This window comes from Sminthopsis crassicaudata, chromosome 1 (assembly GCF_048593235.1).
Source record: "Sminthopsis crassicaudata isolate SCR6 chromosome 1, ASM4859323v1, whole genome shotgun sequence".
Taxonomy (NCBI): domain Eukaryota; kingdom Metazoa; phylum Chordata; class Mammalia; order Dasyuromorphia; family Dasyuridae; genus Sminthopsis; species Sminthopsis crassicaudata.
In genome coordinates this window covers 421,792,422-421,820,215 of record NC_133617.1, presented here as the reverse complement: position 1 = coordinate 421,820,215, position 27,794 = coordinate 421,792,422, and the positions used below count along the sequence as shown (strand labels likewise).

The window sequence follows — 27,794 nt, the reverse complement described above, 5'->3', positions numbered from 1 at the left end:
GACCTAGACCAAATATTTATTAGGGAAGAAGAACATGGATTGTTATTTGCATTTTACAGATGAGGAAATTAAGACTCAGAGAACATAAATAATCCTTTTGGGATCAGGACCTGGAACTTTTGTCAGTTAGTCCAGGGTTCCATTTAACATACTTAATAATAAATCATGGAAGAAACTCTCACAAGTCCATCAATTAAAAAAACAAACAAACAAAGTTTATTAAAAAATAGATCTCTCATTTGGACAGACTTTCCAAGCCACACAGTTTTAAATAATTCATTTTAAAAGCAGCATCAGTCAAAGACCAGGAACACCTTTCTATACTATTGAGGTTCCCAGGGTGCAATATCCTACACAGTCAGTCTGGCCATGAGAGAAAAACCTCTTTTTGCCCTAGTGATACTCAATCGAGAGTAAGTGGGGCTGAGCCCTCTGGGCTAGTTTGCTTATCTCAGTTCTGCAGCCATATCAGTGCAATGATTTTTAGATCATGTTTCATTGCCTCTCCTTTGCTAAGTTCTTACAGAACACTTCCTTGGTTTCTGCCTTGCAGAATTTCATGATTCAAATGGACCTCAATGATGACTTAGTCCAATCTTTGTCTGAAAAAAGGACTCCCTTTCCACTGTAGCCAAATGGTCATCTAGCATTTGCTTGAGGGAGAATCTACAGCCTCCCAAGGCAGCCTGCTCCATTTGAGGGTAGCTCTGTCAAGGTTTCTCCCTATAATCAAGGCTAAATTTGCCTTTTAGAAAAAATCCCCAAAGATATGGAAGCTCTGATTCTGGATCCCTCTTTCATCTCAGCTATGAGAGAAATGAGTCCTCTGTCAGTAGTAATGGTTTGGTGAGACAACTCCACCTGGGTAGCTATTAGCCTTTAGCTGGGACCCATTGGTAGATTTCAAAAATGAGTCTTAATCAACATTTCAGAAAAATGGGCAATAGCATTTCTCTCAGGTGCAGAGGTTTTGTTCCTGGCTGTGTCTGCTAGGCAGGCTCCAGGGGCAGAATTAGAGCCTCAGACTAGCAGCAGGGAGGGTCTGGCCCTAATTGGAAGGGCAGTGTCCATGGAAATGCCAACCAGCTGCCCACAGACAATGACTGACTCCTCCTGGGTCTTAGCAGAAAGAAAGAGTCCCTCCAACCTCAGACATTTTCTGAGTCTTGGGTGTCTTCAAGTTGATTGGAAAAGGCCCTTTCAATACGCAGAGTGTTGTACTTGGGTGGTGGGGTCCCAGGCACCTGGGCTCCTGGGGCCTGGGGCAATTGCAGAGCTGTATTGAAGGTAGGTAGATCATCATCAAGAACACAAGTTGGATTATCACAGCCAGCAAGGTCCTCAGGGTTCCTAGAGGATGACTGGCCCTGTTGAGTGTTCTGTTGGGCCCACCGCTTCTTGATTTTCTGCCAATATCGTCGCGTAATGATGGATAGGGAATCAACGAAGAAAACCTCAATGATTTCAAGGACACACACCACGGAGCAGCTCATCCAGAGACCCAGCTGCCCCCCAAAGTTGGACAACAGTATCTCAATCTGCAAAAAAAAGTAATGAGCAGCATTTGGTCACTCAACCATTCTCAACAGCATTCAGTCATTCAACAACAGTTTCTCAATCTGCAAAAAATATTGAGCAGCATTCAATCATTCAACAACTTATTAAGCATTTATTAAGTGCCTATTGTGAAGTGTAGTGGGCATGAGAGGGGACCTCAAATTCAGAAGGGCAGCCTGCAGTGGGAGAAAAAAACCATGAAAGAGGGAGATAGAATCTTAGCAGCAAAAGGATTTCTCTACTGACACAGAACTAGAGGCTCTAGTAACATGTGATTATGTCATTTCCCATTGTTAATTGACCCCGCCTCTACTCCAATGTGACATAAGAGTTTCCCTTCCCACCTAATCAGGTTTTCCCTATGACTCCATACTATCTGGCTTCCATTTCCAGGGTCTTTGACCCTAGAGAAATAAAAAGCATTTTTGAGAAAGCATCACTTACACTGTTGGCTGGACTCTCTATGATGGATCTCTGGTTCAGATCCTTGTAGAAAATCATGAGTTTGGCTAGGTCTGTCCTGGAGGGAAGCAAACATAAAAACAACCTGGAGTGAGTCAAGGCCAAGGGCAGAACATGAGACAGTTAGATCGTCACATCCCTGTTCCCATTGCTCCCTTAATGGAATCCCCATCCTGTCTTGGAGATGTAGTGGGCTCCCCATGGGTCTCAGTAGTGAGACTGGGAATCATGGCCAAGAGCACCCTTTGAAGAACAGAAGGTGCTTCCCTGTCTCCTGTGTTTCTTCTTTGTCCTCTAAGTAGTCTTCTATTTTGGAAATATCCTTCTAAGACCAAAGTATGAGTATCTTAGCTTTACAATCTGCCATTAAAGGTCCTTTCAGAAGAAGGAGGATTTTCCAAAAAAAGGGTAGAAGTCATGGTACTAGGGAAAAGAATAAACATGCAAATAGTATGGAAAGAACCCTGTAAGTTAGACATGGGTAAAGCAAGAAAAAGGAAAAGGAGGCGAAGAATGGAAGAAAACTTACTTATTTAGCCTTTTGTTTTCTTTTTGGCCTTTATCCCATGTGAGAGCATCCAGCATCCACTTCTGAGGGAGAAAGAATACATATGCATGAGTAAGCATAGAAAGATTTATTTGCTGATTATGAATCCTCAAGGAACTAAGCCTTCTACCTGGAAGAGTCTGACTCTCAAAAAAAAGCAAGTACTAAGAGATTCAGATCATATATTATTCTTTCCTTCTGTTCCAATAATATATGAACATATGCAAATATATATCTACATATGGAAATGCTAATTTTATCTAGTTTGAAGTTCAGATTTTTTTCAAGGAGGCAAAGAAGGGAAAGGAAGGCTTTTTGTTTCTCTTATCTGTATGGTTTTTCTCCTGGATCACAAATACACTGTACAGAGTAGCGAGGTCCCAGTTCAGCTATACTGGTCCTCTTATGTGGCAGGAAAGTACTACCTGGTTGCAAGAGGCTGGAAGGACCCTACAGTTTTTCCACACCCATTGGGGGAAACAAACTCACCTCTGAAATGTCAGATGGCCACTGAGCCAGACTGGTGGTCAAAGACCATTCTTTAGATCTACGGAGAAAAAAAGGCAAGATTAGTCTTGTAATTTGACCAGACCCAATGCAATGCAGACCCCTCACCTACTTGTGGCAATACTTACTTGCAAGGTTCCCGGCAGATGGCCTGGCAGCCCAGCTTTTCTTGGACAAATGCCTGGTGCAGCTTATAGTAGCAATACACTGTGGAGGGAAGACCATGGAGGATGAGGGCCATGAAATTTCCCACAAGGTCCCTGTCACTCCCTGAACCTGCTCATTTCCTGTCTCGCTATTTCTTGGTTTTTTTTCCCTTCACATCACATATAGAATTACAGATTTAGAGAGTGGAAACCTTTTTATTTTACAGATAAGAAAAATGAGAAAGACCTGGAATATTGAAGTAACCTGCTCAAAATCAATAGATAATGAATGACAGGGGTGGAATTGTATCCCACTTCTGATTCCAAATCTCTTTGCACTCTACTTTATTGCTTATCTATGATGTCCAATGTGTTAAAATCTGGAGGAACAGACAGAGAGCATACCCAAAAAAAGACACCTTCCTCTCCATTGACTTTGATGAGCCATCCAGTCTTTCCCAACTCTGCCTCCAGCCCCTATCCATTGTTTTGGAGAGGAATCCAGAGACATAGATGGGAAAGTAGGTTCAGCTCTTGAGCTAGAAGGACATTTTAAAAGGCCTTGTAGTTTAATTCCCTGATTTTGCAGATCAGGAAACTGAGGCCCAGAGAAATAAAGTCAGTGGGCACAGCTTGAATGTGGTAGATGTAGGGCTAGACCCAGGCTTCCTCACTCTAATTTAGTTCTCTTTACATACTGAAGAGTAGACAAAAGATACTATGTAGGGCTGTTTAGGAAGGAATTCCTAAAGGAGATAATATCAGTTTCCTTATCTGTAAAATGAAGAAGTTAGGTTAGATAACTACTAAGGCTACTTCCAGCTCTCTAAGGTCTCTTCCATTGTGAAGACCCTCTGATTCTTCACATCCTTTTAGTTTTTAGAAAACAAATGCTTCTTATTGGCTGGATCTCCTCCATTTTAATATTTTAAGTCCTTCTTGAAAGGTTATCATTTCTGATTTAATCTTATATCAAGAAATTCTCCTTCATAATGAAATTTAAATTACATGTCTTGCCATTTTACCCCACCCCCCTCCTCCCTGAAACTGATTTAAATGGTTAAAGTTTCTGGCTTTATGTTTTTGGACACACTCTCTCTTTTCCCTCTGAATCACTATCTTGAGAGACTAGCCCGGGGGTGCTAGTTATTGATAAGAACTCACTCCAGTTGGGGTGTTTCTGGTAATTGCAGTAGGAGACATTTTTTGGTGCAGGTTGACTAAACTGGGCACAATGGCACTTTTCGGACATGTGCCTCTGGAAGCAGGAGTGAAGACATATCTGAAAGAAGAGATGCTGATGATTCCTCCCCATCCCTTCCTCCACACCTCCAGCTCCAGGTGGGGATTCCCAATCTCCTTTCCCTTATGGAGAGATTTCTACAGTATATGTGAGGAATCTCATGTCTAATCTGCCAGATTCCAGGTAAAAGGGTTCATATCTAGGAAAAGAAGCCTTCTTTTCTTAACACAGTGTTCCAGGAAAATCTTTGACTATTAAGATCCAGTTACAGATGACATGGAGAAAAACTGGTATTAGCCAGTGGCAATGTACCCAAAGTCTTGCTGGTGATTAGATAATATCAGGGATTATTATCACCATTTCTGATCTTCTGATCCCACCCCCACACTCAACTGATTACAAGGTGGAATTTCCCCAGCCCCAGCTAGAGTGTGACCTTGACATCTGTGTCACGCCAGCTTCCTGGTGGGTGCTCACACATCTTGGGAGATGGAGATCCTCATCCTGCCCACCCAGCTTAGTACCTGGAGAGAATAGGTAGCGTTGTAGATACTATCAACAGGCACGTCCCTGCCATCCTTGGTGCAGTGACTATATGGCTCACTCAGCTTGATGGATTCCGTCTGAAACCCCAAAAGAGAAAACTGAGATAAATATCACCGATTATCCCATAGTACAGCTCCCACCATAGCCAGAGGGAAGCAATGACTTAAATGAAAAACCAAAACGGAGATGGTAGCCTTGGTAGTAGGCAATGGAAAAGAGGTGTTGGAGTCAGGATTTGTTATCAAATCTCAGCTCCTGTTTTTTTATGTGACTTTTGGCAAATCACATTTTTCCTGAATTTGAGTTTCACCATCAATGAAATAGAGTGGGGAGAAGTGATGGTTACAGACCACATGAGTTCTATGATCTTTTCAACTCTAAATATATGATCTCTGAGGAAAATGAGGAAGAAAGAGAAATAACTTTTTCTAATCACCTCTGGATCTTAAAGGACCTATCAAAAGTCTTTCTCTATCACATCCCTCCATTAAACTGAAAATTCTCTAAGAGACAGAGAATATGCTTTGTTTATCTTTGTTGCTCTTCCAAGTGGCTAGCACAGGCTTTGAAGTAAGTCCTTAAATAAATGTTTGTTTGAATAAATCGAAATGAATTGAACTAATCTCTCTTCAATAACCACACCTAGGGAAAACCAGCTTGTCTAACCACAAGATGACAATCTATTAGCAAGGTGACCTACTTGTCAAGTACTCAGAAGGAAGTCATCAGCCTCCTTAGTCTTGGACTTGCCAAGTGAATCTTGTGGTGATAATAATAAATGTCACACTGGGTTAGAAGTGAGGTGGATAAATTGAGAAGTCATTTCAGATTTAAGCTACTGAACCCTGGGATTTCTTTCAAGTTCATTTCTGGAAGAATTTGGAAGGTTCAGGGAGATCTTAACCAAAGAGTGGCCTTTTGAGGTCTACTCCCTCTGGGCTGTTTTGGGGATGAGTCTGAGACTTAGCTCCTTGAATGAGTGCTATAGAGGGGTTGACTTCCTTGGTTTAGAAAAGCAGGGTCTCCATGGTAAAAGAAACAGAATAAGTTTCCTATCTTTGGGTTAGGAGTCAGTATTGTTGCTTCTAATGCATTATTGTTAGTATGTGTGTGCACAAGCATGTTGTGTGCATGCTGCAAGCAAGGAAAGGCCTTTGGACCCCCTTTCCTGATTCTGGGTACTATTTTGTACGGGTGAACTCAGCTTCTATCACACTTGAGCATGAACTTAGCTTGGAAGTCACAAAAGTTTCTCTGGACCATCATACTTTTAGCTAATAGAGGCACCTCTGGGGCTGTTGGTTATTCATGGAATTTTAAAAAGGAGCTTTATGTGCTTCACGGAAAAGCTGTACAACCTATCAGAATGATAAACCCAAGTCAAGCTTCATTCAGCAATTGCTGGTTGGGACTGCCCAGGTAACAGTTTGGCTTTGAGAACCTGGCAGCCAAGCTGTCTCGTTCTGGGCAATCTATTTTGAATTATTTTTCATTTCTTGGCTATCTGATCAACAAAATAGCTCTGGACTTTGAAGAGATAGTTATCAGACCTTATGATTCCAGGGCTTCTTGGGTCATGTTTCCTGACCGGGTAGGAAGCTCACACTAGGTATGTGGTGGTGGTTGGGGAGCAGGAAAATGATTCTTTGGGCTCAGTAGCTGAAACCACCCAGACAACCACCCACATGGTCGTGAGACTCAGATGACCTAAAGAGAATTTCAGAAATTAAATTCCCCCATGTTTTCCCAGTATTATCTTCTGCCCAGGTATCATGGGCTTAAATCACCCTAAGTGGGGAGGGGAGAGGAGGAATAACTTCTCTCCATTCTTTGTACTCTTTATCTACCATGAGGAGGCTTAATTTCCCTGAGGTGGCAGAAAGAATTCCCTCATTTGAATGTGTGGAAAGAGCCAGAGTGTTCTGAACTCAATGACCTCTTATAGGATTATAGATCCTATAGAGAAACTACAACTGGAGAGGATCTAAGGGGGCATCAATAGTTTAATTCCTTCATTTAATGGATGAGAAAACTGGAAGTTAAGTGACTTGTAAACTGTAGACAGTAAATGCCAGAAGTGGGTTTATTTGGAGTTCCCTTTGGTAAAGGATCGAAGACTTTGGCGGCAGCATCCAGTATTCTCAATTGCACCTGTATCTATGTGACCAATTTGAAGAAAGGCCCAGGGTATAAAGAACATACAGAGGCAGTCTGAGTGAATATAGAAGTAAAATAATTGAGGTGAAAATCCTGGTTGAATCAGGAACTCAAAATGAAATGGGAAGCCAGAAGAAACTTTTTCTCTCAAGGAGAAAGCTACCTTGAACTTTACTTCTGTACCCCACCCAGAAGACTAGCCCCATTCTGTTATCCCAAGAGACCAGCCCCCATTGATAACACCCAATACTGATTAAACTTTCTACAGAGTTAAACAGAAACCTATTCAATTGCAAAATTCTCCATTGTTTCAATAATCCCAAACTCTGGGATCTATCCATAAAACTAAGTACCCTCAACAAATCTTTTAACAAAATCTCCAGATTGTATTAGGTTGTATTAGGAAATCTCTTTCTTAGTGATATTCAGAAAAAAAACTTTCCTATTCTTTGCCATAGAGTGAATTCTTTCACAAGAACTCTCGAGCTCAACCTTTCTTGCCAGGGCTCATATCCCATCATTAAGAGACCTTTCAAGAAAATGGCAGACTCCTGGAAGGCTCTTAGCTTGGGAAATAGCTACAGAATCCCAGTCACGTTCTGATCCTGAATTTTATGATTGCATCTACTCTCAATGGTCAGCCTGAAATGCCATAGAAAACCAGACTGCCTGACTACCTATATTTCTGTATTTCTGTGCCTAGTACTATTTAACCAAATGATTATTATGTTATCTCCTTCTATAATTTTTTTAAACTTGGAGCCTATGATCTTGATTCTTAAAAATATTTTGATAACTATATTTCAATACAATTGGTTTCCTTTATGATTTCATGTAATTAGTTTTATGCATTTTAAAACATTGTTTTAAACAGGGGTTCATGGATTACACCAGACTCACAAAGAGCTCCGGGACACAAAAATGGGCAAGAACTACTGGTGTAGAAAAAGTTGATTTTCCAAGACTTAATTAGATATAGAGTGAGTCTTGTTTTATGCATTTAAAAAAAAACAAACATTATTTTGAGGAGTCCAAAGACTAAACCAGACTCCTAAAAGCCTCCATAACACAAAAATGGCTGAGTTCCTTCACTAAAAAATAAGTCTAATTTCATCTCTCTTCCAATTCATTTATTAGACACTTCCTATGCATCAGACACTGTGCTAACATGGAGACATAAGAAAGAGAAACAAAAGATAGTCTCTGTTCTCAAGGAGCTCACAATCTAAAGGGGACAAACAACATGAAACCCGCTATGTATAAACAAATTGTATGCAGGATAAATTTGGAGATAATCAACATAAAGAGGAATGGGAAAGGCTTCTTGTAGAAGGTGAACTTTTGACTGAAAGTTGAAGGAAGCTAAGAGGAGAGAGGGAAGCAGAGAAGACAGTCAGCAAAGGAGCTAATGTTGCTGGATTGCAGAATACTTGGGAGGGGGACGAGAGGTATAATGTATATGAAATATGGAAGGACAATAAAAGGGTAAATTTGTGAAAGGCTGTAAAAGCCCCAGAGAAGATTTAATAATTGATATTGGAAGTATCATCAGGGAGTCACTGGACTTTATTAATTGAGGGTGCTGGTGACATGATCAAATTTGTACTTTAGGAAGATCAGTTTGGCAGCTGAGTGGAGGGTGGACTGACATAAGGAAAGGCAGAAACATCAACCAATGGACTACTGAAATAGTCCAAGTGTTAGGTGATGAGGGCTTGGGCCAAAGGCAGTCCTAGAGCAGAGAGAAAGGCATATACAAGAAATGTTGTGAAAGTAGAACTGACTTAAAAATAGATTGGATATGGGGGTAAGATTGAGTGAGGATTTAAGGATGACACAGGGTAACTTAGAAAGATGTTGGTATCCTAGATAATAACAAGAAAGGTAGAAAAAGGGAAGGGTTGTATTGGAGAGGGAAGAAAATGAGTCCAGTTTTGGATACACTGAATTTAACGTGTTTGTTGGACAATCGATTTGAGATGGCTAGTAGGCCATTGAAGTAAAAGAATCCATATGTGACTTTTAGGAAGTCATTTCTCTATTTCCTCATTTGTACAATGAAGGGGTTAGAAGAACTGACTTCTAAGGGGTGCAAGAATGGAAGTCAGGAGAGAGATTAGCTGTACAGATCTGGGAATCCTGTGCATGGATTGAAATGAATCCACAGGAACTGAGATTACTGAGTGAAATAGTATCATGAAAGAAGAAAAGACTCCAGAACAGTCTTCAAGGAATCCCATGATTGGTAGACATGACCTGGATGAAGAGTCAGCAAAGAAGACTGAGAAAGAGTGGTTAGAGAGGTAGGAGAAGCAATAAAAAGCAATGTTATAAAAATCCTACAGTGAAGAGAGCTATCAATGAGAAAAGGATAATTCAAGGATCAAAAGCTGCAGAGGTCAAATATACTTGCAGAGCTCCAGGATTTTTAAAATCATTATCTGACAATCCACAAATCTACATTTTTTAACCTCACTACACATTCACTGTCCTATAACAGGAAACTGGGCCAAATTCTCTCACATCTTTCACAATTTTGTCCAAAAAGATCACAGGTGTCAACACCCATCAGTGATGCAGTAGAGAGTGAACTGGATTTGGAGTCTGATAAATTTCAGCTCTGATATTTACAATCAGTAAAAATTAGTGAGTCTCACTCTTTCCTTTATCTGTAAAATGAGGGAGAAAATAGGACTAAATGACCTGTAGGGTCCCTTTCAGCTATGATTCTAGAGACTTTGTTAAATTCCTTTTGAGATCCAGACACATGAATATGATAATTTTTCTGATCTATTGATCCCAAAACATCATATTTACAATCTTCTCATACTCTTCTTCTCTATGTAAACTTCATGTATGCTCCATCATGCTGTATTATTTGCTGTTCAGATTATAGTCTATCACCACAATGTTGGCTATTGAGGAATGATCTTTTGGGGGAGGCGGAGTTAGAGCACCTTATGAAGACTAAGGCATGAAAGGTTATGGAAGACAGAACAGCACAGTAGAGAAAAGTGATTGACTGACTTGAAGTCAGGAGAGACCTGAGTTCAAATCCCAGTCCTAGCATTTACTGGCTCTTGACTCTGGGAAAATCATTTAATTTCTCTGGGCTTAAGTTTCTTCATCTGAAAAATGGGAACAGTAGGGCATATTTCCTGATTCTTTTGTGAGAAGCAAATGAGACACTATAGGTGAAGAATTCTGTAAATTTCAAAATTATCTAAATGTCAATGATGATGATCATTTGCCTCACTGGAGAAAGAATACACAATGATGAAATAAAAACTCTTGAAGAACTACAGTATCATAGAAGGCTGAGCAAAGCTAATCCCTAAATTTCTTAAGAGTTCCTTATGTTACTTAGATCTATGACTTTGCTTTTAAAAATATTTTGACAACTATATTTCATTCTCATTTAGAAATTATAATTCCCCCCTTTGACGCTAAATTCACAGATCACTTGAGGGTTGTCTATGGACCCTCAGTTGAAAAATATTTTGGCAACTACGTTTTAACTATTCTAAGTAGTTCTAAGTAAGTTTAGGCGCTGTAATTGTTATTATTCCAGGACATGCCTCGGAGCACATAATAATCCTCACTTACCAGGTGCATTCCTATTGAAGTGGCCATAGCTGTCTCAATCTCTGTTCCTATGTCTTCAATAAAAGGATATTCATCTCGCCTGTGGATAACGACCTTAGCCCCAGTTGATGATATCAAGAAGGGGTTATATTCTTCTTCATCTATATAAAGAATGACCTGCAGTCCTGGAGGGAAGGAGAAGGTATGATTAAAGGCCTGAGATATCAAGAAAACTCCTGAGATTTGCATGAGTAAAGGAGCAACTGTAGCAAGGACACTCATTAAAAGGGCTGACAATCATTGTGGGAATTTGTTTAATTTGATTATGCATTTTTGTTACTCTTTCTCTTTGTTACTCTTTCCACTTAATGGGTAGCTAGGGCTCTCTTCCCAGAATGAAAAGCTAACAAAAGGAAATCTCTAAGGAGTCACAAAATCACAGTTTTGAAAGTTATGTGTTGAATATATATATATATATATATATATATATATATATATATATATATATATATATATATATATATATATATACATATATATATATATACATATATGTATGCACATACACATATATATATATTCATATATATATATGAAAAGAAATTAACTTTCATGCAAAACTAAGCTTTTTTCCATTTTAAAATATATATGAGAATGCTCATTTATTTGGTGTTTATTAAGTTCTCAATAAAAAGAAAAATAGAGGATAGAGGTGAATGTGGGAAAAAGTAGCCCACTTTGGGACCCTCAAAAACCCAGCTAAGGGGACAGTTAAGGGACATAGTGGATAGAGCACTAGCTCTAAAATCAGGAAGACCTGAATTCAAATCCAGCTTCAGACACTTACCAGTTGTGTGACCCTGGGCAAGTCACTTAAGTCTGCTTCCAAAATCAAAAGCAAACAAAACTTCAGGTTAAAAAAGGGGGAAGGCAACAAGGGCTATGTATTCTGAGAACATCTGTGTCCTAGATTGTCCTGCCTGGGAGTTATGGTAGGAAACTTGCAGACTTAGGGCAACTAGGGCAGAAGTAAAAAGTTTGAGATAGGAAAGACAGTATTTGTTGATGGCATTCATGTCCTTATCATTTCCTTATCATTTTTACCTAGACTACTTCAACAGCATCCAAACTGATCTCCTTTTAACTTGTTTCTCCCTTATCTAAATCCTTTTCTGGAGAAGTGCCAAACTGATGGGGAATTCTTGTGGTACAATTAAAAAAAAAAAAATCAGGTCTACATTTAGAGGATTTGAGTTGAAATTCTGCCTTTGCTATTTTAGGCAAATTAAATAGCTTTTTTTTGAGCCTCTCTTTCCGCATCTGTAAAAATGGGAGGATTCCCTTCTGGCTTTAAATTTGTGACCCTGTTATATTCCTAAAGTACAGGTCTGACCAGGTCACTCATTTGTTCATACATCTCCAATGGCTTTTTGTAGCCTTTAAGGTAAAATACAGACACTTCCATTTAGCCCTTAAAAATCATATCCAAACATTGTATACAGCAATAGAATGACCTTGATCAAATGTAAAAGACTTAAGTTACTCTAATTAAATAATGATACAAGAAAATTCCAAAGTTCTTATGAAAAAAAGTTATCTTTATCCAGAGAGAAAAATGATGAATGCAGATTGAAGTATAATTCTTTCACTTAAAAATTAATATTAAAATAAAGTATAATTATTAAAAATGAAAAAAAATCAGTCTAACCTATCTTTCCAGACTATATTACATATCACTTTCCTCTCTTTCTCTCTACCTTGAGTACCACACACACACACATATATATATATATATATATATATATTTCTAAATACATGTAAAAAAAAGTTTTCAACATTCACTTCTGTAAGATTTTGTGTTCTGATTTTTTTCCCTCCCTTCCCCAAGATAGCAAACAATGCTTAACATGTACAATCCTTCTCCACATAATTCCATATTTGTCATTTTGTGCAAGAAAAATCAGACCACAAGGAAAAAAAATATGAGAAAGAAAAAAAAGCAAACAAATAAACAAAAAGGTGAAAATACTATGCTTCAATCTACATTCAGTCTCCATAGTTCTCCCTCTGGATACAGATTTTTTATCCCAAGAATATTTCAATTGTCCTGGATAACTGAATTATTGAGACAACCTAAGTCTATCATAGTTGATCATCACATAATCTTGCATCTATCCCCAGTGCCTAGGTACATGGTACATGTTTAATAAATGCTTATTGGATGAAACTTATGGCCCTTCCTCCCAATGGAGGAAGATATTTGACTGACCTACAGCCCAGTTTCGCCCAATACTGGGCCTCTTCACCTACAATGGAGACTATCTTACTTCATGCATACTTATCACGAATTTATATTTGTGTCTTTGATAAAGTGTGGCAATTTTCCAATTTTCATATCTGGTGTTTTATTTTGAACAGGTGTTGGGGGCTGAGTCAGCCCTACAAGGGTGCTCCCCAGATAAACACCCAGCTCGAGCCTCTTTGTTATCAATTGGTTGAGTATTAGGGCAAGACCACTTTCATTGTTAGGTGGGCAATACTAGTTATAGAATCCAAGAACACCATTATTTCTTAAATACTTCAAGGATTACAAACATAAAGATACCATGTAGATGAAAACCTGTCAGAGCATGGTGTCTGATGTTACAGGCCTCCAAAATCCACATTCCTTGCCATGATTAGACATCTGAGTGAAACCGTCTGGAGGATCATTTTTACGATTACAAGCCAATAAGGGCATATTTCCATTGCCTAAGCCATCAGTAACAAACTTACCTGAGTGGTTCTTCTAGATAAAGAGGTTTGTAAGATCACAAATTTAGAACAGAAAGGAACCTTAGAATTCATCTAGTCCTAAGCAGGCAGCTGGTGACATAGTGGATACAACTTATAACCTCTAATACTTACAAGCTGTGTGAACCTAGGCAAGTCACTTCTATTCAATAATCCTCAAAATGTGGATAATAACAGTATGTACCTTTAAAAGTTCTGAGAGTCAGATGAGATGACATTTGTAAAGTGATTAGCACAGTGACTGGTACATAGTAGTTGCTTTATAATGCTTATTCCCTTCCTTCCCCATTCCTTTCCAATTCCCTCACATTTTTCAGAAGAAGAAACTTAAGATCCAGGAAAATGAAGTGATTTCCCTAAAGTCACCCAAAAAGATTGAGTAGCAGAATCTAGGGCTCTGTCCATTGTATTTTTAAATGGAAGCCAAGGGAATTCAAAACCTGATACTCAGAGGAATTATAACAATATCTCATTGAAACAGTAACTGCTTTGTCGCTATCTCAAAAGGAATCTAAGTAGATAATGCATTACATTACAGTATCACAAGATCTCAGGCTTGGAAGGAAACTCAGCAGCCAGTTAGTCCTAGAATCTCCTCCCAAGTGGTCATTCAGCCTTTGCTTGCAACTCTCCACTACCACCTGCAGAGGCATTTCATTCTATGTTGGGAGTCACCTGCCTGAGGCAGCTTGACTTGCTAAGGAAGATTTTAGATTCTACTTCTGACACTTTTCAGTGTTTTGAGTTTCAGCCTCCTCTCTATAAAATGAGGCTAAGAAATAAGATTACCTGTTTCACAAGATTGCTATGAGGTTCAAATAAGACAATGAATGCAAATCTTATGTCAGTTCTTCTTTAAGAAGTTTTTCTTCCTTATTTCAAGCCTAAATTTCCCTCCTTGTGACTTCCAATAACTTGTAGTTCTGCTTCTTGGGGCATAAGACAGTAAAATGGGGGAAGGAATGGTTTCTGTTGAGAATATTCTGGGTTGTAAGATCCTAGAACTTTGGCCAAAGGGAGGAAAATAGACATTTTTAAAAGGATCTTCCTACTGTCCTAATCATACCCGAGAAACCGTAATTCCCACTTTCTTACCATATTCACTGCCTCCCATGGACGTATTGAGGACAGTCTTATTGTTGTCTCCATTGAAGGTATAACAATTCCCATACATTGGATGGTGAAAAAGAGTGAAGTTCCTACAGAGATAAAAAACTGAGTCAGATAGTTCCAGATCTGGGACTCTTCATTCCTAGCTCTTAAAAAAAAAAAAATCGAGTCAGAGAGGGAGCACTGTTGTGTTGAGAGCCTCAACATAGTTCTTTTCCCCTTCTTACCCCACCTTTTGTTGGGATATCCTATCAACTGTCTATTTCTTTCTCTGCTTCTTCCATCACTGTTGCGGGGCTTGCTGCTTTTTCCTCTCAACTCCTACTAATATCTCTGTTTCTACATCTTTATGCCCCTTAATAATTATTACTGTTATCCATCTTGTTCTTATCTTGTTTGATGGAATTCAGATAGAAATAGTAACAGAAGTCATTATCCCTGCCATAATTCCTTTATATTTATTGTCTTACAGATTACTATCTAGTATAGTGGTTCTCAGTAACTCTTTATAGTCTTAAAAAATATTGAGGGCTTTCGCTAAAGAGTTTTTATTTACATGAATGTCATATGTATATGCTATAGTAGAAATAAAAGATCTTAGTGTAATTGTGAAAATAGTTTTGACCTCATGGACCTGTTGAAAGGGTCTTTGGATCATCTTGAGAACCTCTGACCTTATGTGGTAAAAATAAAAACAAAAAACGCCTGCTTTTCTATAATTGAATAAAAATAGTTGTATGTAATCTAGTAGGTTAACTAAGGGACAATTCTTTATTATTATGAGGTCAGCTTGGTGTAATGAGTAAAGAGCTATTCATGAAATCAATAAAACCTTAGTTTAGGTCGTGCCTCAAATATATATTGTATGACTCTGAGAAAATCACTTAATTGTTCAATGCTCTGGGTAAACTTCTAATGTTACCACTGATCTGAATTGGTAGAGGACATTTCCTTTCTGAAAGTTCCTTATTGCAATGACATCACAGGCTAGATTTTTAAAATTATTATTGTTAATAGGAATAGAGATTGAATCTGTTATTTAGCTGATATAAGGAACTACCTGGATAAGGAAATTCCTTAGCAATGCAAATTGGCACCTTCTCTGCAACTATTACTATTATTATTACTACTACTAGTAGTAATAGTAATAGTAGTAGTAGTAATAATAATAGTAGTAATAGTAGTTGTAGAAGTAGTAGTAGTAATAGTAATAGTAACAGAAGTATTATTAGTCAGAAATCAAGGACCAGACTTGGATCCTTTCCATTCACTTTCTCCTCCTCCACTAAAACTTCTTACCCATGTGTCAACTATATAATAAAGTGAGGGAACAAGATTCCAATAAGGAGAATCAGTCAGCTCAGCTGTGTGTGTAGGGTAGCACCCTTCAGTGACAAGAGAATGCTGAAGGTTGAAAATAGGGTGAAAACAGGAGCATTTCCCTTGCTGACCTGGCATCACAAGAAACTCCATCAAAGAAGCAGGTCACCAGCAATTCCTCTGCAGAGTAGCTCATGTTGATTTTCTTCTCCAGGGGCACTTGCGCCATGATATTCATGTAGTGCAGCTTGTACCATTCCCGAATGGCATTGACCCCAGAATTGAAGGTATAAGTTGCACAGTCATCAGTAGTGCCATTTTTTTCACACTGTGAAAGAGATGAGATGGTATTTGTCAGACCTTTCTAGCAATGGGCAGCTGGGATAGGGGAATGCTGTCTACTACCTGGATGGGAATGTTCAGGCGATAGAATTTTATCTCACTTTCCTCAACCCCCTCAAATGTTGTGATATCAGTAGCCTCATGAATAATGGTGCCTTGGAATTAGGGTGGGAAAAGGTTGATTTTGTGCTAATAAATTGTCATCAGACCTCAGGGATAAGGAGAGTAGAGAATGTGCATGGATAAGATTCTTTTTTTAATGCAAGGAACTTGGACAATGGTGGTTGCTGCTCCTGGCAGTTTTTCTAATATAGAAAATTCCAAGAATAGACCCAGGAAGGCAGATTAGGGATGGCAAAAATGAAGCACTATATGACAGAAATAACACACTTCTGTTTATACTTCATGGATCTGAATTTAGACCACAATTCCCCCCATAATCTGACTTGTATAAGCCTTGAGTATAACCTAAAAATGAGGGTTATTTTTCAGTGTGTATGTATATATATAGTAAGAGAGAGATCTATATCAATCTGTATCTGTATCCATATCTATATCTATATCAATTATGGAATTACTCTATTCTAATTAGTATTTATCAATTTGATAGAATCATATTAAAGTTCTGTATATAAGCCCCAGAGTTGTGAGCTACAGATTCGAAATTCACTTTTTTAACCATAGGAAATTAACTAAAAGCTCTCCACTCTTGTTGGGCTGAGACCATCATGGCAGAGGTGATCAACTACATAGAAAGTCGCCCAAAATACTTTAGTGCCTCCGGACCAATTTCTTATCCAATAGAAGCAGATGACCATCTTATGACAATTTAGACGATGATAGCTTGTACCATTTCCTTCTGCCTAACCTATTGGGAAGCCTATCCATCTTGTATGGAGATATCTCTTGCTTCAATCATCTTGATCCTACTGACAGCTTATTTTAGCTTCTGCATCACATGTAAATTGATGGAATTATTATGTATTTGGTATAGCTATTCTTTAATGTCTGGCCATCTAGCCCTACAAAAATAGGGCCCTGGAAGGAGGCAACATCTCAAATGATGAGTCAGATCTGAGGTCTACTTCATTAGAGAGAACCATGGACCCTTTAATAAAGTGCCATTGGCTCACATCTCTGTCTGTCTCTTTTATTGTAGGTGGGATAATACAAATACAAAGAATAAAATAATCTTTAAGAGTAGCATTTATAATTCTAAGAGTTTATATTCTATTGAGGGAGCCAAGTACATATATCAATGGACACAGAATAAATCAAATAAATATAAAGTAGTTAAAGACAGAAAGATTTCTCCTGATGAGAAATCAGGAAAGATTTCATGTAGAAGGTGGTGGTTTGAGTTGCATCTTTAAAGAAGAGAATTTTATGAGGCAAAGGTAGGGAGAGAATGCATAGAGAAAGATACATATATCTCTGTCTCCTGGTATCTCTATTTCCATTACAAGCTCAGATCCCATGGTCTCTCTTATATAGATACTTTCCTTTCCTTCAATTGTTAATAATTTCCCCTTGCTCCTCCAATACAATAATTTAATTTGTCGAGCTTTGTATTTATTTAATTGTGCAGATGTTGTTTTCCACTAATAGAAATATAAGTTCTTTGAGGGCAGGGAATATTTTTCTTTTTGTTGTTCTATACCCAGCATTTAGCCGTACTTGGAATATCACAGAAGTTTAAGAAATGCTAGTAGAATTGAATTGAATGTTTTTCCTTTCAAAGAAATCTCATTTTGAAGTTGCATCCTATTTATGTTCAACAATGGCCTACATTTGGACTGACATGGTATAAGCACATACACACACACACACACACACACACACACACACACACACACATTCACATAGAAGGGAGCATCCTTAGAATGGCCCTCACCATCTGGAAGCCCACAGTTTTCTTGGTCTCCTGTACATGCATAACATCCGATGCCTTGTGGATAATGGTACCATTGACTTTCCGCTTTCTTCCAGTCAGGAGATCAGTGGCTTCCGTGGTTGTATCATCTGCCTCAAAGACTATAAGCGGCAAGATATTCAAGAACTTTGAATCAGTGTGTCCCTCAGATGATTGTGGAGAATCAGCATCCCTCCGCTTCCGAGATTTGATGTTAGAAAGTCCATATAAATTCCTCAAGGCATTTTTGGTCTCTTGGTCCAAGCCAGACAGAAGTTCTTTCAAAGCACTGTACCTGTCAGGAGATAAAAACAGTCATGAAATGTAGAGAGAGAACAGAGCCCTTCCTTAGGGGACCAACCCCAGGGAAAACATGTCATGAAAAAAGTACCTAACTTTGCTAGCACCTGATTTCACAATGCCCTCCCAAATGTCTTCCCACTAGAACAAACACAGGTGATAAATTCATAATTCTGTGCTTGCTATCAATGATTATTTGCATTGCAGGCACCTGGAGGCTGGCATAGGGAGAGACAAAAGGGATAGAATCGCAAAACCTCAGAGATCCCATTCCTCAGCAAAAATTCCCCCAAGTGCCTTGATCTTGATCTTGATCACCTCTAGGGTGGGAGAACTCATTATCTTGTAAGGCAACTTATTCTACTTAAGGAAGTTTTTATCAGCACCAGATCAGGATGCTACTTTGCACCTTTTGCTCCTAGTTCAGTCCTCTGGGGCTGGGTAGACTAAGTGTAATCCCTCTTTCATGAGAAAGACTTTAGAATTCTCAAAGATAGCAGTCATGTAAGCAATAGTCTTGGAGTCATAGGAGGTGGATTCAAATTTCTTTAGTATCTTGGCAAGTTATATAATCTCCTTGGGCCTCTGTATTATCATCTATAACATAAGGGGATTAAACTTGATATCCTTTGAGATCCTTTCTCACATCTTTTATACGCTAACCATCTTCAGTTCTTTTAAATGAATCTCTCGAAGCATGATCATGAGGCCTTTATAGCATAAGAAAACTTCTTACATTGATTGTATCATCCCTTTCTTACTTCTCTCCTCTCTAGATATTAATGATTCACTCTGATAACACAACTGTAAAATGGCTTTTGATTATAAATAAATTACTTCAAGGCTATCAGGTTAAGGTTATCAGCCTTGAGGTCTGGACCCAAGAATCCATTCTTTCACTTCTACTTATCTAGAATGTGGGGCACATCATCTTGTCTAACTCAAGGATGAGGACTAGAATGTGGTGATAATGATAATGAGAGGAGATTAAGCATGATGGTTATAGTTCTGGCAAGAAAGGAGAAACAAGGACTTTCTTAGATTATTTGTGCTAAAGACGCATCCTCTGTATTGTGTGAATTAAGTAATAACTGGCTATGTATATTTTACATTTCTCACTCCTTTTGTGGTCACAAAGCATTTTTATTTGCATTACCTCATGGGATCCTCCTTAAAACCCTATAAGGTAGCTAGGGCTGAGGAGGAAACTCAAGGTCAGAGAGTTTAAATTGTCTTCTAAGTCTGGTATTATTTCCACTACCCCACACTACCTGAGTACCATTAACTACATTGGAATTTGGCTTTCTTTAAGAGTGTGTCAATGTCTTAAGCAAAAGCTCTCCCATTACCTTAAGTTCTTTTTTAAGACTAAGCCCACCATGAGGTTACTCTCTCTCCCTCTCATAGTGTCTTCCCTCTACTGGAGTCCTTCTCCTCACCCTAGCTAACTTTGGTTCATCTAGCTATAATCTCCCAACTCTATTTCATATTTACCATGTTTATTTTATCCCTTCATTTTGTCTATAATCTATTCCTCTAAAACAAATCTACTTTTTGCCAAATTAAGCTCTTCTGTTTGGAACATTTTACTGTGTATTCTACCCAGCTATGTTTCTCTTTTATCTCCTACTAGATAATAAGCTCCTTGAGGGCCAAAACTCTTACTTATATCTGGCTATACCTGTATTTTATTATGTATATTATGTTTTTTTTGTAGTTGCAGTTCAAAAGATCATAAATCTAGGAAATTAATAAGGGTCCTCAAAAGACATGTGGTTCAGTCCTGTGATTTTACAGATGAGGAAACAATGGCCCAGGGAGGTAAAGTTCTCTTTTTATATGTGTGTTTTCTGTTTCCTTAATTACATGATCAATTCTTAAATGGTAATGCCTGTCTTATAACCCCTCTTGTGCCTGGTTGACCTTTAATAAATATTTGTTTATTGGTAAGATCAGGCTATCTGACATTCCTCTGTGTGTGTGTGTGTGTGTGTTTTGTTTTGTTTTTGAGACATTTCTACCCCAAACCTAAGTATTCCTGTAGTCACCTTTAATTTGAGAAAGTAACCACAGAATCATAATACTGGAAAAACAATAGGCAGTTAGGTGGTACAGTGGATAGAGCACTGCCCTGGAGGCAGGAAGCCCAGAGTTCAGATTTGACCTTAGAGACATAGCTAGCTGTATGACCCCGGGAAAAAGTCATTTAACTCTAACTGCCAAAAGGAAAACAATAGTGTTTCTTTAATATTTTTGTATTATGTTAAAGCTGATAGCTCTCTTCTTAGAATAATGTTCATTGCCTATATTTATAACTGAAGGAAATAACTAGATTCCAGTTAAAGACTGGTTAAAAAAAAAAAAAAAAGCAAAGATTATAATTGTCTCCCATTCAAATTAAGAGACTCTCTAAAATGTATCTATCCCTAAGAAGTCCCCAAGGTTAAGAATTCTGAATTAGGGGCAGCTAAGTGGTGAACATAAATAGAGCACAAGTCCTGCATCAGTTACACCTCAGACACGTAACACTTCCTAATTATGTGACCCTAGGCAAGTCACTTAACCCCAATTGCCTCAGAGGAAAAAAAGAATTCTAATTTAGAATTCTTAATTAAAATTAAGTAACTCTTTTCATTTTCCATGCTTGGAACAAAACTTTTCAAAACATGCTGGTTTTATAATAAATATAATAATATATAGTATATATAATGTATAGTAATAAAATTTTACATATGTATATAACCGCCATTTATATCTTCTCCTCACGAAATGTCATTTTATGAACTACATAGTTTACATAGTAAACTATTTTAGCAGAGTAACCATAAGCAGATTCTACTGTAACGGAGTCCCAAGGTCTTGAGTAAAATGGTTGGCGCTGGTCACTTCAATAACCCCTTCCTTGTTCCCCTATCCCAGTCTCTTACTTGTAAGGATTGATGTTACAGATGGTCACAGCCGGGAACTCGAGCTTCTGAAAATGGACCTTGATGGAGACAGAGACCGTGTAAAAGGAGAGGACGAGCAGGGCGCACTGCCACAGAATAAGCGCCACAGCCGTGAGCGTGAACAAGATCCAAATAAGCCTGCGGAGACGGCCCCGGGACACTACAATCCGCCGGCAGCCGTGAGTGTTGGTGTTCAGACAGTACCATTTCATCAGCTCCTTTATTGAGGGAGCCTGAGGACCCGTGACAGTCAAGTTCTTTTTGATTTTGGCTTTGATCTTTTCCCCAGGAGCCATAGTGAAGTTCGAACCTGGAAAGGGGAGTAGGAAAAGGTGGGGTGGTTAGTAAGAGAAGCGCCTCCTGCAAAACCCTGACCTTTCCCGCATTGTGTTGCTCATGGTCTTTTTCAGGTCTTCTTAGGAGGAGCCTCATTCTGGGGCTAAAGCCAGCCAGACCTGAGGGAAATCTTGTTCCCTTTATCTGCTGGATACTGTGCACTTAGGGTTTGGCTCCTTCTCCAGGATATTTGTTTTTGACTGTGGTCTCTGCCAAAGAGTCTTGTTTTCTCCCCTTACAGCTACCGATCTATCCCTGTAAGCTTCCTAGAGGCTTAACTAATGAGTCACTGAAAAGGACCCGGTAAAGAAAATCCATTTTGGAGTTTTCTGATAGGGTCAGCATAGAAAAATTAGTTGTTTACACATATTCCTTGTTAATTTGATTGGTTTGACCACAAATCTGTAAATTAATTTCAGTACTGTTCTAATTTTTTTTTAATGACTTAGTGAACAATGAAATAAATCTCGCTTTGATTAATATATCTTGTAATTTTTGTTGTTTTGGAGTTGTGTCTTATAAATCCTGGATGTGGGGGAAGGCTAATTCCCAATATTTCCTGGATTATTATGGTTATTTTGAGTGGAGTTTCCTTTGTTATCTCTTCTTGCTGGTTTTGTTAGCAAAATTCAGAAGGGTTGATTTATTTAATATTCAGCTACTTTATTAAACTTATTAAAACATGAACTCTCCAGAGACAATTCCCAAAGTCTTTCCAATGTCTTTTACTAGCCCCATTCATTTTTGTGGAGGACTTTACAGTGACAAAGATCTTTCTTATCTAACTTGATTTAATTTTTTTTTTAATTTATGGATTAAAACAAGCATTCCTATAACAATACACTTAAAAAAAAAAAAGAAGATTGCACATCTGACTTGACTTTTACAAAGCCCTGATAGATGGAAAGTCCAAATATTATCATTGTCATTTTAAAGATAATCAAACTCAGGCCCATTGAGGCTAGGTGACATGCCAAAATCAAATTCTTTTAACTCTGCTTTTTAACAAACTTCTCAAACATCATTTTTTCTTCACCCATAAAAGTGGCTGTCCTAGTTCAACCTCTCATCACCTCTTGCCTAAACTATTGCTATAGTCTCTCTCTATATATATAGTCTGTTATAGCAAGAGACTATACTTGATTTCTTTTTATTTGTTTTTCCCCTACTCTATACTTCCTCTCATCAGCTGCCAAAATGGTAGGAAAGATTTGACAATATCATTTCCCTACCCAAGATACTTCAGTAATTCCCTTTTTTCCCCAAGAATAAATACAAATTCTTTTGTGTATTGAAAACCCTATGCAATTTTTATTCTTCATATCCTTCTAAATGACCACATTTCTTCTGTCTCCTAAATGGAACTTACTATCTTCCTCAGAAATCCTTTCCTTTCTTCTAAAGTTCCCTGTAATTCTGCAGGACACAGCTTCCTCCCAGTCATTCAGTTTCCACTTGAAGCTTCTATTCATCTCTTTCTCTCAACTCTATATCCAATTATTATTATTATTTTTTTTTTTTGCCAAATCCAGTCAATTTCACCTTCAAAACATCTATATTCCTTCTTCTCTCCTGATCCTATCCCCAGTACACCAAAGTCCTGGACTATTTCCTTGCCTCAAATCTCTCCCTATTTCATTCCATGTTCCACTCATCTGTCAAATTAATCTTCCTAGAGTGAGCTGGTATCAGAATGGATATAGAACCAGCCCTGGAGTTCAAATCCAGCCTCAGGTGCTTATTAGCTGTGTAACCAATTGCTTCAAAAGAAAGAAAATTGGTATTCCTAAAGCACAGATCTGACCTCACTTTATGCAATAAATTCTAGTGGTTCCCCATTGCCTTTTGGACCATAGCAATTCATAACATCTACCTCTCCTATCTTCCAAGTCTTCTCATACCTTATTTACTCCCAACTACTCTGTGATCCAATAACACTGACCTTCTTATTGTTCTTCACATATGTCTCCTTTCACTGGCTGTGCTGATGCTTGGAAATCTCTCTCCTAACCTCCATCTCCTGGCTTCCCAGACTTCCTTCAAGTCCAAACTAAAATTTTGCCTTTTATAAGAAGCATTTTCCAGCCTTTCCCTTAATCCTAGTGCCTTCCCTCTATTGATTATCTCTAATTTTATGCTCTCTATATTTTGTTTATACAGTTATTTGCCTGTTATTTGCCCCATTAGATCGAAATCTCTGAAGGCAGGTGATGGTTCCTTTTCTTTTCTGCCACTAACTAGCTGGTGATCTTGAGTGATCTCTGGCTTCAGTTCTCTACTGGTAAAAAAAAAATAAAGTGGTTAGGGAGATGAGATATGAGATAAAATTCTACCTCAGAGTCTATAGTCTTGTAATTTCCATGGCCATTTCAATGATCATACGTGCATGCAATGGGTTTCAATACTATGGGTTTCCATGAGCAAGAGGAATGAGAGTTCAGGGATTTGGATGTGGCAAAAATTGGTACTCTGTACCCTGGAAAACTGTTCTGATTTGCGTATGTGTAGGTTATGCAATGGAGAGAGCACTGAGCCTGGAATCAGAAAATATTCATCTTTTTGAGTTCAAATTTAGCCTCAGATACTTACTAGTTGTGTGACCCTAGGCAAGTCACTTAGCCCTATTGCCAAAGTTCCTCATCTGCAAAATGAGCTAGAGAAGGAAATGGCAAACCAGTATCTTTGCCAAGAAAACTGCAAATGGGGTCAAGAAGAATCAAAAGTGGCTGAAAATGACTGAACAGCAAACTCTTTGGCTAGGAAACTGGATTTCAGGCTTCTTCTTTTCTTAATTATCATATTTCTTCTATCCTAGATCCTTAAACCAGTGACATGAAGCTCATGAGCAAGGCATGAGTTAGTGGTAGAAACAAAAGATTTGGAATCTATAGGCCTGGGATTGACCAGGAAAAGGGAAACAAGTTATCTGATGTTAGGAAGAAAAGAATCAGTGACATATTGGATGTCAAATAGCTCCAGCTCACTCCACAGGTACATAGGACTCTACCTCCTCATTCCCATTATACTTCTCATTTCCCATCACAGAGGAACCATTTCTTTACTTCCACTTTAACAACTTTTTTAAAAGACTCAATTTGCAAAAATCTAATGGATTACTGGAGTGAAAAATGAAATTTATTGCTTAAAAATTTAAATCTTTTTTTGAGTAATAGGAGATTTTGGAGATTAGACTTCAATAATCAATCTGCTGCTACTATTTCTGATTCTGTCAACACTCACAATTTCTTTCATTGAAAGAAAATTTCTTTTGGGCTTATATTTCTTTGATAACTAAATCCACGGTTCACAGAAATTTTCTCCCTGCCTCCTTCATGACATTGAATTACTCTTACAACAGTTATTCTGTTAGAATAGAGATGGAAGGCTGATCAATCTAGATGGTCCTGATCTCTAAGTAAATGGTTTTGATCCCTACATGGCTTATAGCATCATATAGAGAGAGCTGGAAGGGATTTCAGAGGTTACCTAAATCAATCTTCCCACTTGTACAAAAATGAGCAATTTGAGTCACATCACCCAGATAATCAACTTAGGTTTCTAACTCTGATTTGCTGACTTCATAGTCAGTGATCTTTTCACATCTTACCTATTCTGATTTCAGTAGCTTTCCTATCCAGCCTCGATCTGGTCTGCTACTTTTATCTTTCACTAATTATTAATTTAGGATCCTTTTTGCCATCCTTCCCAATACCCAGTCTGAAAATTTTTACATATAGGAAACCTTCACTATATGATTTCTTGATTTCTCCTCTCCTGCTTTCCAATTGCTGAGTACTAAAAAACAAAACAAAACAAACAAAACAAAAACAAAAACAAACCTCTTGATATAGATTTTATTTCATTCGTAACCTTAGGGTGGCTCATTGTTCGACCATCTTATTCATTTTCTACCACCCGAGACCAATTCCAAACATTTCTTTTTTCCTTCAACCTTAGACTCTCATCATTTCCCATACTTGAGGAGATACGCTAGCCTGCTATTTCAGCAAGATTTGCCGCCACCAGACAAGAGCCCTCTCCATAAGCTTCCTGGAAATTTCATCAGCACCTACTCTCTCCTTCCCTCGGATGACAAAAGTATTTTTAATAAAAACTAAATCTCTCTCTCTGGATCTTTGATTTCATGTTCTCCCACCTTTGCCAGGAGCTTTCAGCAATTTAAGAATTTTTTTTAACCTGTTTTTTTATGTGGAAAGATTTAAAGTCTTAACTTTCTTCCTTCTTTCTCTCCAAGACTGAATTATTCTATAGAAAATAAGTTCTACCAGTACGAGGTTGAAATCAACCAATTCGCTGAAACTGCTAGACCTAAAGCAAAATGCCAAGGGCCGGTCGTAGTTGGAATGTCAGTAGAATCTGATTTTCAGGATTCGGTGCTTCGGTACTCAGATCATTGAGAGCAAAGGGTCCCGGGGACTTCTCGCTGCCGGAATGTAGCTAGAGGGAGCTGAGCTGTGAGACAATGGACTCTTCACCGTGGCTTCAGGTGTGCTCAGCAGTTTTCTGCGCACCCACTAAATCAAGGCTACAGGGATACTTTGCTTATAAATCATCCCTGCTTAGCGGGCAGGGGAGGTTTGGTCCAGATTCTGGGGTTAGTCCTGGTTTTGCTCTATTTGGGAAATTCAGATGACTGGTGTCAGACTCTCAGACCCCGACTGAGAAAAAGGCCAGCTTAAATTTTATATTGAGAGCAGAGAGGAAAGGAAAGCACGTTGTCGGACCAGCAGAACTACCGGCAACCGGAGACGGACGCGGAGTCCCATATATTCGAACCAGCTTCCACAGAGGGGCACCTCTGGGAACATCTCTAGATGCCTATTCCCTCGGTACTTGAAAACTCACCTTGGGGCTTTGAGGAAGTGAAGTCCGGTTCGGGACAGCTGCAGAGCTACCTGACAGTGGGAAGGGATGTGCGTACGGGCTGTGCTGCGATGCGCTCCGAGAAGCACCTGGGCATCCCCAGCCGCCCCGGCTTGTCGAAGCCTCTTGTGAGCCTGCTGCAGTCTCCTCCTTCGGTCCCTCCTCCCTGGGCCGGCCTCCCAGCCCTAAACACCGCCCTTAGGATCCAGTCCAGCCGGCCCGACTAAGGACAGCTCCATAGCTCCCTCTGAAGCCCCACCGCCGAACTGCGGGCACTCATAGCCCTTCCAGCTGGTGCCAGTTGCGCTTGGGCCGGGGTAGCACCGCCGTCCAGAGTCCTTCCTTTGGCCACCGGCCGGAGTCCCCTGGGGAGAGGGGCAGGCTGGCTTTTGGAGTCCCCAGAGATATCCTTGAGCCTGACTTTTACCAGATAGACCATTTCTCCTCGGAGGTCTAGGCTGGATAAGGACCTTATGAATCCTCCCTCTTCTTGCCAAACCAAAAGGTGCACTCTCTTACCTTGCTGCTTTTGGGAAGGAGAGCCGCAGCCCTCTAGCGGTGGGCCTGTGTTACTACGAGACTTCTGGCATTTGAAAAAAAAAAAAAAAAATGAAAAAGAAAGCATCTAAGAACTCAGCTCCTTGCCTTCACCTGTACAGAAAGATGAAGTAGGAAAGTATGGTTGTACCAAGCACAATCGATTGGTTAGTTGTTTCCCTCTGTTTTCGAAGAGTTCCAAAATGACTGTCACTAGTTCCAATTACAATTTGCCGGACTGTAGCTCCCAACAGGAACTGGGAGTGCTCTGCCACGGGTCCAGCACAAACAGTCCCTATGAACATTTGGGGTGGCTTTTCTAACTTTGCGAATCTCCCGTTTCTTCTGAACTAATTCAATTTAGCTTTGCTCATAGAGAGCAGTGCCATCTCTGAAGATCGCTCACCATGCTGGGCGTCTGGTGCCAGTGTCTCCTGTGTCACACAATCAGTTCTAAAGTTCTTAAGGGAGATCTTGGGGAGTGGAGCCAGAATGGCGGAAAGCAGATACCATATCGATTAGACCTCCTTGGAGCTTCTCTAAATTAACAGCAGATTAAGGC

The 27,794-nt window shown here is 39.0% G+C and overlaps 1 protein-coding gene across 1 annotated transcript; it reads right to left on the bottom strand.

Moving 5' to 3' along the window:
- Positions 1–192: 192 nt before the first annotated feature.
- Positions 193–26,840, bottom strand: SCNN1G (sodium channel epithelial 1 subunit gamma). The gene is made up of 13 exons (XM_074280364.1): positions 26,678–26,840; positions 21,455–21,785; positions 18,210–18,522; positions 16,105–16,301; positions 14,639–14,742; positions 10,772–10,935; positions 4,987–5,085; positions 4,384–4,501; positions 3,202–3,280; positions 3,056–3,113; positions 2,549–2,610; positions 2,002–2,077; positions 193–1,538 (listed from the first exon to the last, which is right to left on the bottom strand). The coding sequence occupies exons 2-13, from the start codon at positions 21,769–21,771 to the stop codon at positions 1,149–1,151; spliced, it is 1,977 nt and encodes a 658-aa protein (XP_074136465.1). The 5' UTR covers positions 21,772–21,785; positions 26,678–26,840; the 3' UTR covers positions 193–1,148.
- Between the last annotated feature and the right edge of the window lie 954 nt (positions 26,841–27,794).

Coding starts and splice junctions, on each gene's coding strand:
- SCNN1G (XM_074280364.1), bottom strand. CDS start 21,771: ATGGCTCCTGGGGAAAAGATCAAAGCCAAAATCAAAAAGAACTTGACT. Junction 18,523..21,454: donor TGTAACATCAATCCTTACAA/GTAAGAGACTGG, acceptor ATCTCCTGACAG/GTACAGTGCTTTGAAAGAAC. Junction 14,743..16,104: donor GGAGTTTCTTGTGATGCCAG/GTCAGCAAGGGA, acceptor TTATCTCTGTAG/GAACTTCACTCTTTTTCACC.